The sequence below is a fragment of the Colletotrichum phormii genome, assembly GCF_030913505.1.
Source record: "Colletotrichum phormii strain CBS 102054 chromosome Unknown BDP81scaffold_9, whole genome shotgun sequence".
NCBI lineage: Eukaryota > Fungi > Ascomycota > Sordariomycetes > Glomerellales > Glomerellaceae > Colletotrichum > Colletotrichum phormii.
In genome coordinates this window covers 799,126-814,057 of record NW_026851451.1, presented here as the reverse complement: position 1 = coordinate 814,057, position 14,932 = coordinate 799,126, and the positions used below count along the sequence as shown (strand labels likewise).

At 53.7% G+C, this 14,932-nt stretch overlaps 5 protein-coding genes across 5 annotated transcripts; all 5 read left to right on the top strand.

Annotated features, from left to right (window-relative positions):
- The first annotated feature begins 2,353 nt into the window (after positions 1 to 2,353).
- Positions 2,354 to 3,163, top strand: BDP81DRAFT_219769 (uncharacterized protein). The gene has a single exon (XM_060582780.1). The coding sequence runs from the start codon at positions 2,393 to 2,395 to the stop codon at positions 2,921 to 2,923; it is 531 nt and encodes a 176-aa protein (XP_060445781.1). The 5' UTR covers positions 2,354 to 2,392; the 3' UTR covers positions 2,924 to 3,163.
- A 1,857-nt stretch (positions 3,164 to 5,020) lies between these two features.
- On the top strand, positions 5,021 to 6,116 carry BDP81DRAFT_449251 (NADH-cytochrome b5 reductase 1; the record flags this gene model as incomplete). Its single annotated transcript, XM_060592384.1, has 3 exons — positions 5,021 to 5,313; positions 5,371 to 5,914; positions 5,967 to 6,116. 3 exons carry the CDS (start codon positions 5,021 to 5,023, stop codon positions 6,114 to 6,116), a joined length of 987 nt encoding a protein of 328 aa, XP_060445780.1.
- A 372-nt stretch (positions 6,117 to 6,488) lies between these two features.
- Positions 6,489 to 7,562, top strand: BDP81DRAFT_318131 (pre-mRNA-splicing factor SPP2; the record flags this gene model as incomplete). Its single annotated transcript, XM_060584331.1, has 1 exon — positions 6,489 to 7,562. One exon carries the CDS (start codon positions 6,489 to 6,491, stop codon positions 7,560 to 7,562), a length of 1,074 nt encoding a protein of 357 aa, XP_060445779.1.
- Positions 7,563 to 8,594: 1,032 nt separating this feature from the next.
- BDP81DRAFT_318401 (general substrate transporter) lies at positions 8,595 to 10,199 on the top strand (the record flags this gene model as incomplete). The annotated part of the gene is made up of 1 exon (XM_060584355.1): positions 8,595 to 10,199. One exon carries the CDS (start codon positions 8,595 to 8,597, stop codon positions 10,197 to 10,199), a length of 1,605 nt encoding a protein of 534 aa, XP_060445778.1.
- A 512-nt stretch (positions 10,200 to 10,711) lies between these two features.
- On the top strand, positions 10,712 to 14,074 carry BDP81DRAFT_219735 (GPI ethanolamine phosphate transferase). Its single transcript, XM_060582779.1, has one exon. It carries the CDS (start codon positions 10,856 to 10,858, stop codon positions 14,045 to 14,047), a length of 3,192 nt encoding a protein of 1,063 aa, XP_060445777.1. The 5' UTR covers positions 10,712 to 10,855; the 3' UTR covers positions 14,048 to 14,074.
- The last annotated feature ends 858 nt before the right edge of the window (positions 14,075 to 14,932 follow it).

The following is a 14,932-nucleotide window of genomic DNA, read 5'->3' as shown; positions in this document are numbered from 1 at the left end:
AAACGAACCTTCAGAGGGTTCACCATATCCATCATCCACCAACATCCACGCGCGAGCATCGAAACATACGCCAAAGTCCACTCTTATCCACCCTATTATGCACGTTTTACGTGGATCATGGTGCCATGGGTCTGTGGTCCCAGCTTGCCAAGGGGGGGCGTCTTTGCAGACTATGGACCTTGTCGGTACCACCAGAATACCAGAATCACACTGACGAGGCCACCGGAAACTGCGTACATCTCGTCACTCTCATGCATTTTTACCATGGAATCGCGGCACGCATGGCGCATCTGTACGGCACTCCTCGGCACTCCTCGGCACTCCTCCTCCTAGTCTCCGACTCTCCTCACTCGCTGGCCCTGTTGCGTACCAGTCGTCCAGTGCCACCTTGTTGCTGTGCCTCCTCACCTCAGTTACATGCCGTGAGGCCGGCCATGGCAGATGCAGCTTGCGGCGCGCCGTCTCCGAGTACCACTTCCAACTCCCAACCCGCCCAAATCCACACGAGAAAATGAGCTTTGCATCCACCTACACCAAAAGCCCGCCGCGCGCGCATCTGCCAACCAGTGACCAGCAACCTGGGATGCTGTTGCTACGCTGCCGGTATGTCGACGGCGGCTGCGTACGCAGAATGGCGGTGCAACTCCAGCACGTCAACGCTTACCAAGTCTATCATTTGGCATGGTACAAACTGTACAGCCCATCCCGTCGTCTCCAATACTTGCTCAGCTACGGTGGGCTATCGTGAGTAGTGGCTCCCAACACCTCGGGACTTACGTCTCATAGCGTAATGTGCTATCCAGGTGTCTTCGTGGTCGCGGAATGTAATCGTTCGCTACCGCCGATTCCGCTACTGCGGTAGCCGCAGATGCCCGACGCCGTGGATGCCGCGCATTCTTCAAAGTTCACTGCCATCCAAGAGCTACCTACTCCGTAAGCCCAAGAAGATGGATGCGGGTTAACTTTCAGTAACTCTGAATGGCTCCGTTGGCATGTTCAGTTCGCCCACGCCCATTGCAAGCCATGCCTGTCTTCGCCTTCCAAGTTCGCTCTTACTGCAGCCAGTCTTGAGAAACAGAGGACCCTGTCGTCCAGGGTCCCACGGTAGGGTTCTCTAATCATGATCATCGATTGATTTTCCTGATGCCTCACTAGCTGCGATTTCCTACCCTCTCTACATTTTCTTTTTTGCCTCAACTCTCTCAAACTTTCTTCTACAGCATGAGGCTCCTCTCCTCGCCGTGGAGACGGCGCTAGAGCCGGCCGGGCCGAGAGTAAGGGTCGTTTCAAGCCACCTTCAATATTCAGCTTAATGGGGGCGCCCTGGCGACTTGAAATATCTCAAGATTGCTTCAAATCTCCCCTTTCGTTGCGCTTCGGCCGCTTCGCTCCCGGCTACGGCTTCTTTCTACGCCGAAATGATTTCTCTAGGCCTCTTCTCTCTGGGTCTCTGGAGACCGGGGGGGTCTTGTGCGCGTAAAGCTGCATTATCGAGGAAGGGTTTCCCCTTTCTCGTGTTCTTTGAATACTTTTTTTTTTTTTGTTTCTAGAAGGACTTGGGTAAGATAAATGAACCGAGAGGATTCTGACTGTCAATCCCCTGGCCATGTCAGCCCCGTTTTATTCGGATACGAGGGGGGCCTGGAGGATGTGGTCATGGGACCCTTCATTTTGTGACTTTGTCCATGGCTGTGTAAGTGCACTACGAATATCCGTTCATACAGGCTGGGCGTTCTCGCGAAAATCGCGAAAGGAATCAAGACACGGGCGGCATGCCGCTTCACCTTGCCGAGAGCGAGCACGGAACGGGGAGGAATAAACAAAGAAGAAATCCGTTTAGCCCCTTCGACCCAAGGACACCACCATTGCGACGGTTTTGTTTGTCGGACATGTTGTTGGTTATCAGGAAGTTGGGGGTTAAATTAAATTGTTGGACCGCCCGCGTCAAGCTCAAGAGGTGCCATCATGCCATGCGGCCGGTTTCAGATGAAGTAGAGACGATGGTGAGGAACGATTGAAGGTGTGTGAAGACGGCCGGGAGACCTGGAAGTTGGGACCAAGACATTTACGCCCGGGCACGCCCCCCCCCCACGCCCCCCTCCCTGGAAGATTGGAAAGCCCATCCATCCCGAAAGATTTCCCAGGAATGAATGGGATGCTCGGCGACAACGCGATCGTCTGAACGACCCGGCCGACAGTTTTTGTACCGCACCTTTTTTTCACGGATGCGAAGAATTGTGAAACCCACCCGCGCCGGCCAAATTTGGGGGTAAGTTGACTTGAGATTTGGGGTGCACATCCAAGGAATAACCGGGCTTTGATGCGGACGGGGGCTCCAACTTGTCAAGATTACGACTTGTCTCTGATCGCCGTCAGGACAGGGGCGTTCCTGATGTGTTTGTGCCACTGTGGTGTCTGCGGTTGGCACCTTGTGCCTGTTCGGCTTGCTTTTCTCGGTGCGGATATACGGAGTAATAGGTACAAATGTTGTGGGAAGGGGAAACCACCATCGAAAAGCCACTGCCGCACAATTTGTGCGCCACTCGCGAACGCAATCCCATCATCATTATCATCAAACCGCAAAATCCACCATGAGTCCAGCCAAGGGCCCCCTATATCATCAGTGAGGCGAATAAAGGTATCCGTATTTCCTGGAAATGAGCCGGACTTGTGCAGCACTGCAGGTACAGTTGCCCTGGACACGGGCTGTAATCTGTACCTACACACAATCACAATCCAAGTTTCTCCATCTATATATATCCTTGCTTTCGGCCACAATTTGCGATACCTACTCCGTATCTTTGCGGATATCATGGCCCTCTCGGATGCTTTTGACCACGCGACACGCTCGCGCGCGCTCTTTGCTCAGTCATTCAGACTTTCTATGGACTCAACGAGCGAGTCGCGCGCGACACAAGCGTGACACCGCAACACGGAGGGCACATTTTTTTTTTCTCCTTCCAAAGTCTTTCTCTCCTTTGATTCTTGAATCATCTTGCACGGACCTCCCGCATCCAGTCCGACGGGTGCCTGGGGACCAACTTAGTGCCAAAAAGCGGGGAACGGCCGGCACCCGTTCCACAGTCCGGCCCGTCTCACTTTCCATTTATCAACCACCGTGGTCGGCCCAAGTACCCCATTTCTTTTCCAATCCCACGCTCCCTGTGTTTGCTCCGTTCCTATGACGCTACCGGGACTGCTGAGAGAAAGAAAGCCCCTCCCAAAAACAAAACAAGAAACAAAAAAATTGTCGCGGAGACTGCGACATCGATATTCTCGCATCCAGGGATCCATCTAGACAAAACGATTGCATCTTGGGGAGGGACGCGTTATCATACTTGCGTACGATGAGGCGAAGAAATCCCACTTTCCGGCCTTGCACCAGAGATCAAATCAAAATGAATGAAGTTTGCTTCCGGTCGATCAGTGAATCTTTCCCCGGAATTTCCCCTCACCAGCCTACAACCAACGCTTTACTGTAGAGACAGCATTCCAGATTTTTCCCAGTCGCCCGGGGGCGTGTATCCGTACCCGTACACGGCCACCAAGACGAGACTTGAATACGGATACATATCTGTCACTCCAACTAGTGCTTCATTCCACATCCTTCGTCTCACTGCCACGCTGCCGCCAGCTTGTAGTGATGTCATGTTTTTCCACCGATGTCTTCAATTTGTTCGATCTGTTAAATTCACGCGCAAGATAACGTAGTCGACGCGCTGTCAGGACGACTAGCAAATTGACGGACCACTCATCTTCCTTCGCGGTAGGTAGGTATACCTTGGTCGTATCGATGGAACAGACCGGATCGTCGCAAGCCAAAAGGCGCATTGAAGTTTTGAACCGAAACTAGTAGCTATTAGCTGTGCAAGCTCCCGCGCATAGTGGCTGCTCAGGAACTGCTGCTCCTGCCGCGCTCCCACCCCCCTTCTTTGTTAAATTGATTTTTTTGGGGTGGCTTGTTGGTGACATATGTCCCGAAGTTGCCGAAGCCTCTCCCTGGTAAGCGTCGGTACAACGAACCATACGAGGGCTGTCCCTTATCATTCAACGGCAGTTGATACATTGGATTTTGAAATGAATCCTGCGTATGATTATCATTCGATAGAAAGCGAGCATGATGCCGACCATTCGCCCGTCGGCAATGACGTTGCAACAGGCGTTTTTCTGATTTGAAGATGGTGAAGCGAAGCAAGACTGCAGTTGATCATAATCATCTGTGCCCAGACTTTGATTGACCGGCACCAATGTTTGGGAGCATTCATGTCTCAATTACATCGACCTTAGGTACACGCGCAACTGTTCGTGCTCATTGGGCTAAAGCAAGAGGGCTCCTGCAGCTCAGCTCTGTCAGCTGGTTGATCAGCATGTTGATCTTTGGCAAGAGGCGCATCTTCAACATGTCGTGGCGTTATGGCTGGAGAGTCTCGTCAGCCACATATCAAGCCACAAGGTCGTCAAGCCACATAAGGTAGGAAGCTGTAGAACCGACATTCCGACCGACCAACCGACCACGCATCAAACCTAAATGCCACAGCAAACCGAGCCCGAGGTCGGGACCTTGCTGCATCTGCCACCGGATTATTTTACCGAATTGGGCTCGCTTTCACGTTCCCGCCCCTGGCCTCCGCATACCGAACGCACTCGCAACCGCGAAGCTGCACTTGACCGCTCGCCGTTCGAGGGCTGGCAGAAACTCGACAACCCAACTCAACAGAAAATTGGAGGGGCTGTCCCACTTTCGCGATCTTACGATATCTGGTTGCACGCTCGCACTTCTAGCTCGAAATCGTCATCCCGTCACCAATTGACTGCGACAGCTTTCCCAACCCCAGCTTCGCGGTTGTCGAGTGGGTACCTTGTGCTTTCCCATCGTGCCTATGACATCAACTGACCTGATATTCTTTTTTGACGACTTTTCCAGATTTCTCCAGACCCGGAACGAAGAGCTAGCAAGCTCCCAGCTACACGTCCTATCCCGCTTTCTGTGGAGAAAGAGTCCTCGGACACCGTCTTCAAAATGTCCGAATTCACTACCCGCAGATATTTTGACAACATCTACATTCCCGCTGGTCTGATCGTCTTCGGATGCTTCATCACCAAGCGCGAATGGACGCCGTACGCTGTTGCCCTGGCGCTCGCGCTGGCAGCCTACAAGTTCAACGCCATGCGTGAGTTCGGCCCCTCTCGGAATACCTCGGAATTGCCCGCTGACGAACCCCCTCATGCAGAGATCAAGAAGGTCCTCAAGCCCGATGCCTTCCAGGACTTTGAGCTCAAGGAGAAGACCATCATCTCGCACAATGTCGCCATGTAAGTCGTACTCCCAAAGCTTCGAGCCCGGCATTTCCAGCTGACAAGCGTCCGAAGCTACCGCTTCAACCTCCCCAACGAGAAGAGCATCCTCGGCCTCCCCATCGGCCAGCACATCTCCATCGGTGCCAATTGCCCCCAGCCCGATGGCACCACCAAGGAGATTGTGCGCTCCTACACTCCCATCTCTGGCGACCACCAGCCTGGCTACTTCGATCTCCTGATCAAGTCCTACCCCACCGGTAACATCTCCAAGTACATGGCGTCGATGAAGGTCGGACAGACGCTCAAGGTCAAGGGTCCCAAGGGCGCCTTCGTCTACACCCCGAACATGGTCCGTCACTTTGGTATGATTGCCGGTGGTACTGGTATCACTCCCATGCTTCAGATCGTCCGCGCTGTCATTCGTGGCCGCCCCACTGGTGACAAGACCGAGATTGACCTCATCTTCGCCAACGTTACCCCTCAGGATATCCTGCTGAAGGAGGATCTGGATGCCCTCGCCAAGGAAGACGCTGGCTTCCGCGTGCACTACGTTCTTGACAAGCCTCCTGCGGACTGGACCGGCGGTGTTGGTTACGTCACGGGCGACATGATTACCGTAAGTCTTTCCTGCAGATCACGTTCCCGAACAGAGCTAACACACATTGTAGAAGCTTCTTCCCAAGGCTGCCGACGACGTCAAGCTTCTGCTTTGCGGTCCCCCGCCCATGGTCAGCGGACTGAAGAAGACGGCTGAGAGCCTTGGCTTCAAGAAGGCCCGCCCCGTGAGCAAGCTCGAGGACCAGATCTTTGCTTTCTAAGCTTGTTAAAGCTTGAAGGAAATCTGCCTAAACGAATGAAAAATAACATTGCGTGGGGAAAGAGGCGCTTTGCATGTTGATAAGCAACAGAGGAAGTCGACATAGATGCGTTTCCAGATTTTAAGGTGTTGGGTTCCGTAGATAAGAGCTTCTGCATTCGGATAGCTGTGTTGCGACTGAGCTGCCGTACCTACCTTTAGACAATGTGCCCCACCTTACATAAGACCCCCGAATTCTAATCCTTGCAAGTTGACGTCGCAAGGTGACCCGACCGACCACTGCTTTGTATGAACCGTCGTGCCAGGCTACAATCACCAAATTTCAATCTCTTTCAACAACAGACCACAACACACGCCCGTCGACGCCAGCACCATGTCAGACGGCTCTAAAGCCCCGAGGATAGCGATCAGCTTCGGCGGCTCCTCGAGCTCAAAAAACAACAAGAAACCTTCACGCCCAGACCCACCATCATCGCTAGGCAAGCGGTCGCGGACGAATGCGCTAAACAACTTTGACTCGGACTCGGAAGGCGAGCGCGATCATGGCCGCGGACGACACGAAGCGATCACAGAAATCGGCGGGGACTCTGCCCGGAAACGAGAGAAGAAGCCCCGCGAGCTGGTGATTGGAAAGCAAAGCAACCGCGACTGGAAGACCGAGTTGCGCGGGCGCAGGGGAGGCAAGAATTTGCTGCCCGCGGAGGTGCAGGCACAACGAGAGCAGGAACGGAATGGTGCACAGCAAGAGGCAGAGAGAGAGCCCACCGATGCGGACAAGGAGATACAATGGGGGTTGACGGTCAAGAAGCGCAAGACGAGCGAAGAGGATGCCACACCAACAGACCAGGGCGAAACGGTAGACAACGACGGCCAGGGCGATCGTTCACCAAAGGAGAAACGGGCACCTCGGACAGCAGACGAAGACGCCATGGACGCCTTGCTTGGTAACAAGCGCCAGGAAGAAGAGGACATTGTCATCCAAGCCACGGAACAGGACGCCTACCTCTCCGACATCAAGCGCGTGGGCCAAGACGCGACGCTCGCAGACTACGATGCGATACCGGACGGCGAGTTCGGCGCCGCGCTGCTGCGCGGCATGGGCTGGGACGGCAAGATGCGCGGGCCCAAGAAGAAGCAGCCGACGGAGAGGCGGCAGAACCAGCTCGGCCTCGGGGCCAAGAAGCTGGAGGGCGCGGAGGACCTGGGGCAGTGGAACCACGGCGGGAAGAAGAAGAGCAGCCGGCCGAGGCTGGACGAGTACCGCCGCGAGGAGGAGAAGAAGCGCAGCGAGCGCAAGGAGCGGAGGGGCGAGAGCTATAGGGACGAGAGGGATCGTGAGCGGGATAGGCACGGGGGCTCGCACCGTGATAGGGAGAGGGAAAGGGATAGGGATAGAGATCGGGATTATTACAGCTCGAGACATCGGAGCGGCGACTCACGACGATGAAGAATCTGAAGCGGGTTGGTGAGAGGCTGTGGCCTGTTTCAGGTTGTGGCAGAATTGAATAGTTTGTCCATGGATAAATAGACCACCCAAACATGTTATCCATGATACTCACAAAAAGATATCTATAAGGTAGCGTGGGTTGCCCGTGGTATCGGTTGCGCCTACTAAGATTAACATACTGGGTTCCAATTACCATCATGACTGCGGAGCACAATGCTAGAGTACCCTATTGCCGGACCGGTTGTACATTGCTTCTTGGTAGGATACCTTGAAAACCGCATCCTACTCGGACTATTCCTATGACCAGTAAGGCCGAGATCCCGCCGTGATACAGCTTTAATTGATGCCGGCGCTGCTCCCGCGCACTCCCTTACCTCGTGAAGGTGATTTTGACCTGAGTGCCGGTCTGTAGTGGGGAGGTGGAAACGCCCAATATTTCTAAAGTATGGTACGCAGGTCTGTGTTCCATCTAGTGAGAATTCCGGAGGCCAAAAAAACCGTGATGGAAAGGTGATAACCCCATGGGGCTTCGCTGCATCCGTCTGGGGATTCCCCTTGGACACATGATTCACGCAGCCACGCAACCTTGGAGGTTGGTAGAAGTCATCCGGGTCTCAATGCATGTGGCACCTTCTCGTTGATATCAATGATCACAGTCGTGATCTCCCTATTTAGAGTTTATCATAGTAATGGTCGCGCCACGAAGGCTTCTTTCTGTCGTATGATGGAGAAGGAGCTGCCATGGACCGCTTCGACCTCAGAGGGCAGCGACCACTATGGATGGGTTTTGATCACCTGCAGTTCATTCCGCCTGTTTCCTCTTTTCTTTTTCCTTTTCTTCCTTTTCTTCCTTTTCTTCCTTTGCCATCCTACGTACATCTCCTCGGACCTTTCCTTTTCCCCCAGACAACGTTGTTTCGTTCAACATATTCTGGATCGAGCATCTCTTCTTCTGCTCCATGTTCACAACACAAATTCATCAGTATTCCACCAATTACCCACTTCACCATGTCCTCTATACACGAAAAGCCCATGTCCTCTGTGCAGGAAGTACAGGATAAGGAGATTCCCGATACGATTGCCTCCAACCCGGAGGCCAAGGCTGCCAGGGACTATGAAGAGCATCACAATTACATGCAGACAGTCAACAAGTACTTCCCCGCGGTCAAATGGTCCATCTTCTTCGCCATGACCATCATCGGCGAGGGATATGAGCTCGCTCTCATAGGCAACTATTTCTCCTTGGACCAGTTCAAGAACCTCTTCGGTTACGTTCCGCAAGGGAAAGCCGTCAAGGAGATTCCAGCACTTTGGCAGTCCTTGATCCTTACTTCAAGCCAGGCCGGCCAGGTCGCGGCCATGTACTTTGCCGGTCTGTCCATGGACAGGTTCGGGTACCGAAAGACGATGATGTTTTCTCTCGGATCAATCATGATTCTGCTTCTCGTCAACTTCTTCGCGCCGGCGGCCTTGCCTACGGGGGGCTACAATGCTGGTCTCGGCATGATCTTCACCGGCGAGTTCCTCTTGGGACTTCCTTGGGGAGTTTTCCAGGCTTGCGTTCTACCCTACGCTTCAGATATCTCGCCCCTCAAGCTTCGTCCGACGCTCACCACCTTCGTCTCCATGTGCTGGATTTTCGGCCAGCTTTTATCAACGGCAGCGATCAAGGGTGTTCAGAAGATCGAATCCAATGACCTCATGGCATATCGCGTCCCCGTCGGCATCCAATGGATATGGCCCCTCCCCGTTCTCCTCTGCGTCTTCCTTGCTCCCGAATCACCTTGGTGGCTTATGCGCCAGTCTCGTTCCGACCTCGCACGCAACTCCCTTGCCAAACTCAACAAAGACCCGACGTATCCAGTTGACGGTCAGGTCAAGGTTCTCGAGCTCACCAACGAGCAGGAGAAGAACAGCCAGGAAGCTTCCAACATCACATACCTCGAGTGCTTCCGCGGCATCAACCTCCGCCGGACCATGATTGTCGTCACCCTAAACTTGACACAACAGCTCTGCGGTTCGGCCCTCATGTTTTATTCGGCCAAGGTATACCAGAAGGCGGGTATTGACGTCTCCAAGTCATACGACTTTACGCTGATTCAGTACGCAATCGGCATCATCTGCATCATCTCTTCTTGGCCCCTGATGAACTACGTCGGACGCAGAACCATCTGGCTCTGGGGACTAATGGGCTCCATCATTCTCACGGCAGGTGTCGGCGTGCTAGGGTTCTTCAGCGATTTGCACCCGGCAATTCCTTGGATCATGGCAGTTATGCTCGTGGTCTTCACAGGAGTCTACAATCTTTCCATTGGACCCCTGGTGTACGCTATTAACCCCGAGATTCCTTCGACCCGACAAAAAGCCAAGACACTCGTCATTGGCCGAGCAGCCTATCTCGTCGCGGGACAATTCAACATGTGGCTTTTGCCAAGGATGCTGGAGAGCCCACCTAATGGATGGGGTCTTGGACCTCGCACAGCGCTTGTGTACGCTGGTATCAATAGCGTCTTCTATGTCTTGGCCTACTTTTTCTTGCCCGAGGTTCGGAACAGAACTCAGGCTGAGATGGATGAACTTTTCAAGCTCAACATACCTGCTCGCAAGTTCGGCAGTACCGTGCTGACTGCTGAATAAGGTGGTCTTTTTGTGTCAGCTGTTGCTCAAGCAGTTGTCTGGTTTCGGGCTGATGGGTGAGATGATTGAGATCGAAGGTAGACGTCTCTGCTTCTAGTGTATCAGGCCCAGTGTTCGGTTTCGTGTGGTTTTTTGGAATTCAGTATTGGGATAACGCATTATATGATAATTATGAAAATTCAAAAGTTTCCAAAATGAATATCCCTAACCGTCATGTCTGGAAAGCAGAAGCTCCAAGAAGCACGTCTCGGCACTCATTCTATGTGTGCAACATCGGTGATGACATAGGTACCCCAATCCAAGCTCCGTTAGTGGCCTAGGGGTTGCCGGCACCAAAAGGTGCAGGATCCTTGGCCCCTGAATCATGTTCGTCTGCGACTCTGCCCCACCAAAGCTGAGCTGGGCCCGCGGCGCTACCTACGGCTGCTGCCGGAACTTGGTGGACTTCCCAAATTTGAGCTCCTTTCGCCAGTTCGAAACCATCTCTCCTACACGCTGCGATCCGCAAAGCAGCCACAATACACGAACACGACTCCAGAGCAGGGGCTTGACAGCTTCCTTTAACCCAATGGCCATCGAGTGCCAGCCTTAATATTTCATATCTTTCTTTTTCCTCTTCTTTTTTTGAACCACTCAACCAGCCCAGACAAGCCACAATGCCTCAAAAATCCCCCAAACCGAAGGGTCCGCCGCCCGCCGACTACAAGGCCATCGCCGAGCAGTTCGCCAAATTGAAGCGCCAAAAAGAGATTGAGGAGGCTAGCAGATCACCCGAGGAGATCAAGGCGGAAAAGGAGCGAGCAATACTTCTCGAAAGGCAGCGCGAGGTGTTTGAAGGCCGGCGCAAAGCTGCCTACGAGCGTAGATGGTGGTGGACTGTCGCGTTCTGGGCGTGGATGCTGTGTCTGCATGCCATTGGCATCGCCTTCTTCACCAGCGGCTTCCTCCTGACGCGACTGGTCCTCGACGAAAAGTCCAACTGTACGGCGCCCCCGCTCGAGCTCTCGTCGAGCTGGAAGGGCCAAGGTACTGTCCAGGGCGGATGCTGGCACCCCAAGTCCTTTGACAAGGCCGTGGTCGTCATCGTCGATGCGCTGCGGTACGACTTTACTGTTCCCGTGGACGATCAGGCTCCTTTCCACAACGCGTTGCCCTTCTTGCACGAGACTGCCCTCAAGTCTCCGGAACACGCCTTCCTGCGCCCCTTTATCGCCGACCCGCCGACTACTACTCTCCAGAGGCTGAAGGGCCTGACTACTGGCACACTGCCTACGTTTATCGATGCCGGTAGCAATTTTGCTGGCACTGCCATTGAAGAGGACAACCTTCTCATGCAGCTGAAGGACGCTGGCAAGCGTATCGCTCACCTGGGCGACGATACATGGATGTCTTTGTTCCCCGGCTACTTCGAGGCCAACGTGAGCAGAGCGTACGACAGCTTCAACGTTTGGGATCTGCACACCGTGGACAATGGTGTCATTGATCACATCTTTCCTCTCCTCAAACAGGAGCAGAAGGGCAAGTGGGATGTTCTCATCGGTCACCTTCTCGGTGTCGACCATGCCGGCCACCGTTATGGGCCCAACCATGCGGCAATGACGGCCAAGCTCCAGCAGATGGATATCTTCATCCGCGATCTTGCCGCTCAAATCGACGACAATACTCTGCTCGTCGTGATAGGAGATCATGGCATGGATAGTAAGGGCGACCACGGCGGCGAGAGCGATGACGAAGTCGAGGCAGCTCTATGGATGTACTCGAAGCGTCCTTTCTTTGGCCGGACCAAGCCCGAGTTCAAGCAGCCCCCGAGCATGGCCAAGATCAGGCCGGTCAACCAGATCGATCTCGTACCAACTCTGGCACTCCTCATGGGCATCCCGATTCCCTACAACAATTTGGGACGTCCCATTGAGGAAGCTTTTGCTGGCAAGAAGGGCAAAGCCTGGGACAACCTGGCGGCTGTATCGCGGCTGACCGCTGCCGGTATTCAACGATACCAAGACTCGTACTTTGCTGCCCGTGGCATTGACCAGTCCAAAAGCGCCACGGCTGGTCATGTATCGAACCTCTGGAGGAAGGCCGACCGTTCGTGGCAGTGGAAGAACCACCAGGAATCCTACGGCTTCTTCAATATGTTCCAGGAGGAAACTCTGCGCATCTGCAAGGACTTGTGGGCTCGTTTCGATGTGCCCAAGATGGTGACGGGTATTGTGGTCATGGCGGTCGGAGTCATTACCCTGCTCGTCTACGCCTCGCGCGACGCAGATGAGGACTTTGCTATTCTCGACGATCTCGAGCTAGACCAGGCGGAGATCAAATTGGAACTTCAGGGTGTCCAGCCCGATGGAACGGCGTCGTACAAAACTCTCCACGAAAAGATCTTCCTTGCGGCAATTCTTGGCGCCGTACCTGGAGCACTGGTTGGCGCCGGGTACTCTGTCTTCACCGGACCTGAGGATTTGGTCTACGCTGTTGCTGGTGGCGCTGTCTCCAGCGCGTTAGGTGTCCTGTTCTCGCTTTACGGCTTCGGCAAGACTCTCCGCAATCTTCTGCCCAATACCATTTGGGGCTGGCTCGCCGTTCTCTTCACGCTCAGCCAGTCAATTGGTTTCGCATCAAACTCATACACAGTCTGGGAGGACTCTATCCTCCTCTTCTTCATCACAACCTTTGGCGTGGCGAACGTCTTTACTGCATTCTCGGTGCCTACGATGCGAGAACGTACCCTCGCGATATACCACTCGGTTATTTTTGTCATTCTTGGTCGGCTCGCATCATTCTCCAAACTCTGCCGTGAGGAGCAGATGCCCTACTGTACCTCGACCTACTATTCCTCGGCTACCTCCTCGACGTCCTCTACCTGGCAACTGGCCATTCCTTTCGCCGTCGCCCTCATTCTGCCTTCCATAATCCAGTCTTTCCTTCTGCCTACTCGAAATTGGGAGGGGCTTGGGCCAGCATGGATTGGCTATGTCTACCGCATTGGCTTGCTTCTGTCAGCGTCGTACTGGGTCCTCGATGCCGCTGACAACGGCGATTGGTTCCCAGACCTGCCGGCCCAGACTCTGAAGAATGCCGGAACCTATATGGCTCAGGTGATTCTCGCCCTGGTTTTCGTAGCGGGCACGACCGCATTTGTCTGGGCGCCGCCGCTGGTCTCTATCTTCAGAACACCTACCAACGCCGGTCCCCAGATTACTGTCTTGGGCTATGGAAACACGCATGGCTCGAGATATCTGCTTCTTCCGATGAACCTTGTGGGAGCCTGCATCCTACTCTCGAAACCGATGGGAGGCGGAGCCCTGGCCCTGATGTTTTGGCAGATTCTCTCGCTCGTGGAGATTCTCGACCTCAACTCGTTGACAAACGAGGCGATTGGACCCGTCATGCTTGCAATCATTGGCAACTTTGGGTACTTCAAGACCGGTCACCAAGCCACACTCAGCAGTATCCAATGGGACAGCGCTTTCATCCCGCTATTCACCATCAGATACCCATGGAGTCCCATCGTCATGGCTCTCAACACGTTCGCCGGTCAGATCGTTGCGGTAGCAGCCGTTCCTCTCATTGTACTCTGGAAAGTGAGTCCTAAGAGGAAGGGAGTACTTGAGAGTGTGGGCAGAGCACTGGGCATCTTTGTTGCCTACTTCGCCGTTGAGTCTTTGGCAACTATGGCATGGGCAGGATGGCTGAGGAGACACCTCATGCTGTACAGAGTATTCAGCCCCCGCTTCATGATGGCGGCGGCTCTGCTGCTGGTTGTAGACTTGGTTGGCCTGGTCATCACCCTCATTGGCGTCCGATCCAACACGATGGCGGTGAGCGAGGTTTTTGGCTGGGTTGAATAAACTGACTTTTTTGGGCAAGTCGATGGAAAATCGAACAACAATATCACTATATCATTATAATTGTATAGCCATGAGCAAAGAGTGTGGACAGGGAGCTGATAAAGGACAGTATATGAACAAAAGATTGAGTTTTGCTTTGGCGTCTGACACCCGTATTATTAGCTTTGTCTTCTTCTGCCTCGGTAATACGGTGCCACAACATGTTGGTGGTTTGGAGAATGGACTGACATTACGGGACGATGTGCCTCTTTGAAGGAGATCAAAGAACAAGGGGACATCAGGCAGATATGGAACATACAGTCCACAGAGCTTCAAGTGCTCTACCGGCCGGAACATCGCTCAATGGCAGTTGTCATTTTGCGTCTTCAGATCGGTGACTTCGATGCTGGAGCTGGGAGCTTGGCCAAGAGCTCCAGGTTTGGGTGCTACCCTGATTATATAAGCGGATCAGTCGATACTTGAGATGGTTTCGCGGGACTTGCAATATTCAGCAAATGTTGCCGGGGTCACAAGTACCAGGGAAGCTCCCAGATGTATCGGGATCTGTGCACGCCAAAACCCCACTTGGGTCGGTAATCAGCTCCCAGGCCCTGCGCCGCCTACCGCAGGAGAACCGTGGCCTAGAGAAGCACAGGGCACGCCGTGGTCTGGCAGCAACAATTGTGTGTTATTTTATTTTTTCTTTTTGGTTCCTTTGCCCTTTCCACATCTTCGGATTGCGCCTGTAGTACTTGGTGCCCCCGTGCCCCCCCCCCCCCCCCCCCGGGAAGCCCAAAAAAGTGTCCCTCCCTCTGCTTCTCACGACATTTCCAAACCGCAAACGAAAAATAGAAAATAAAAAAAAAGAACATCCACATCCACATCCCACTCTCTCCTCCCACTTCG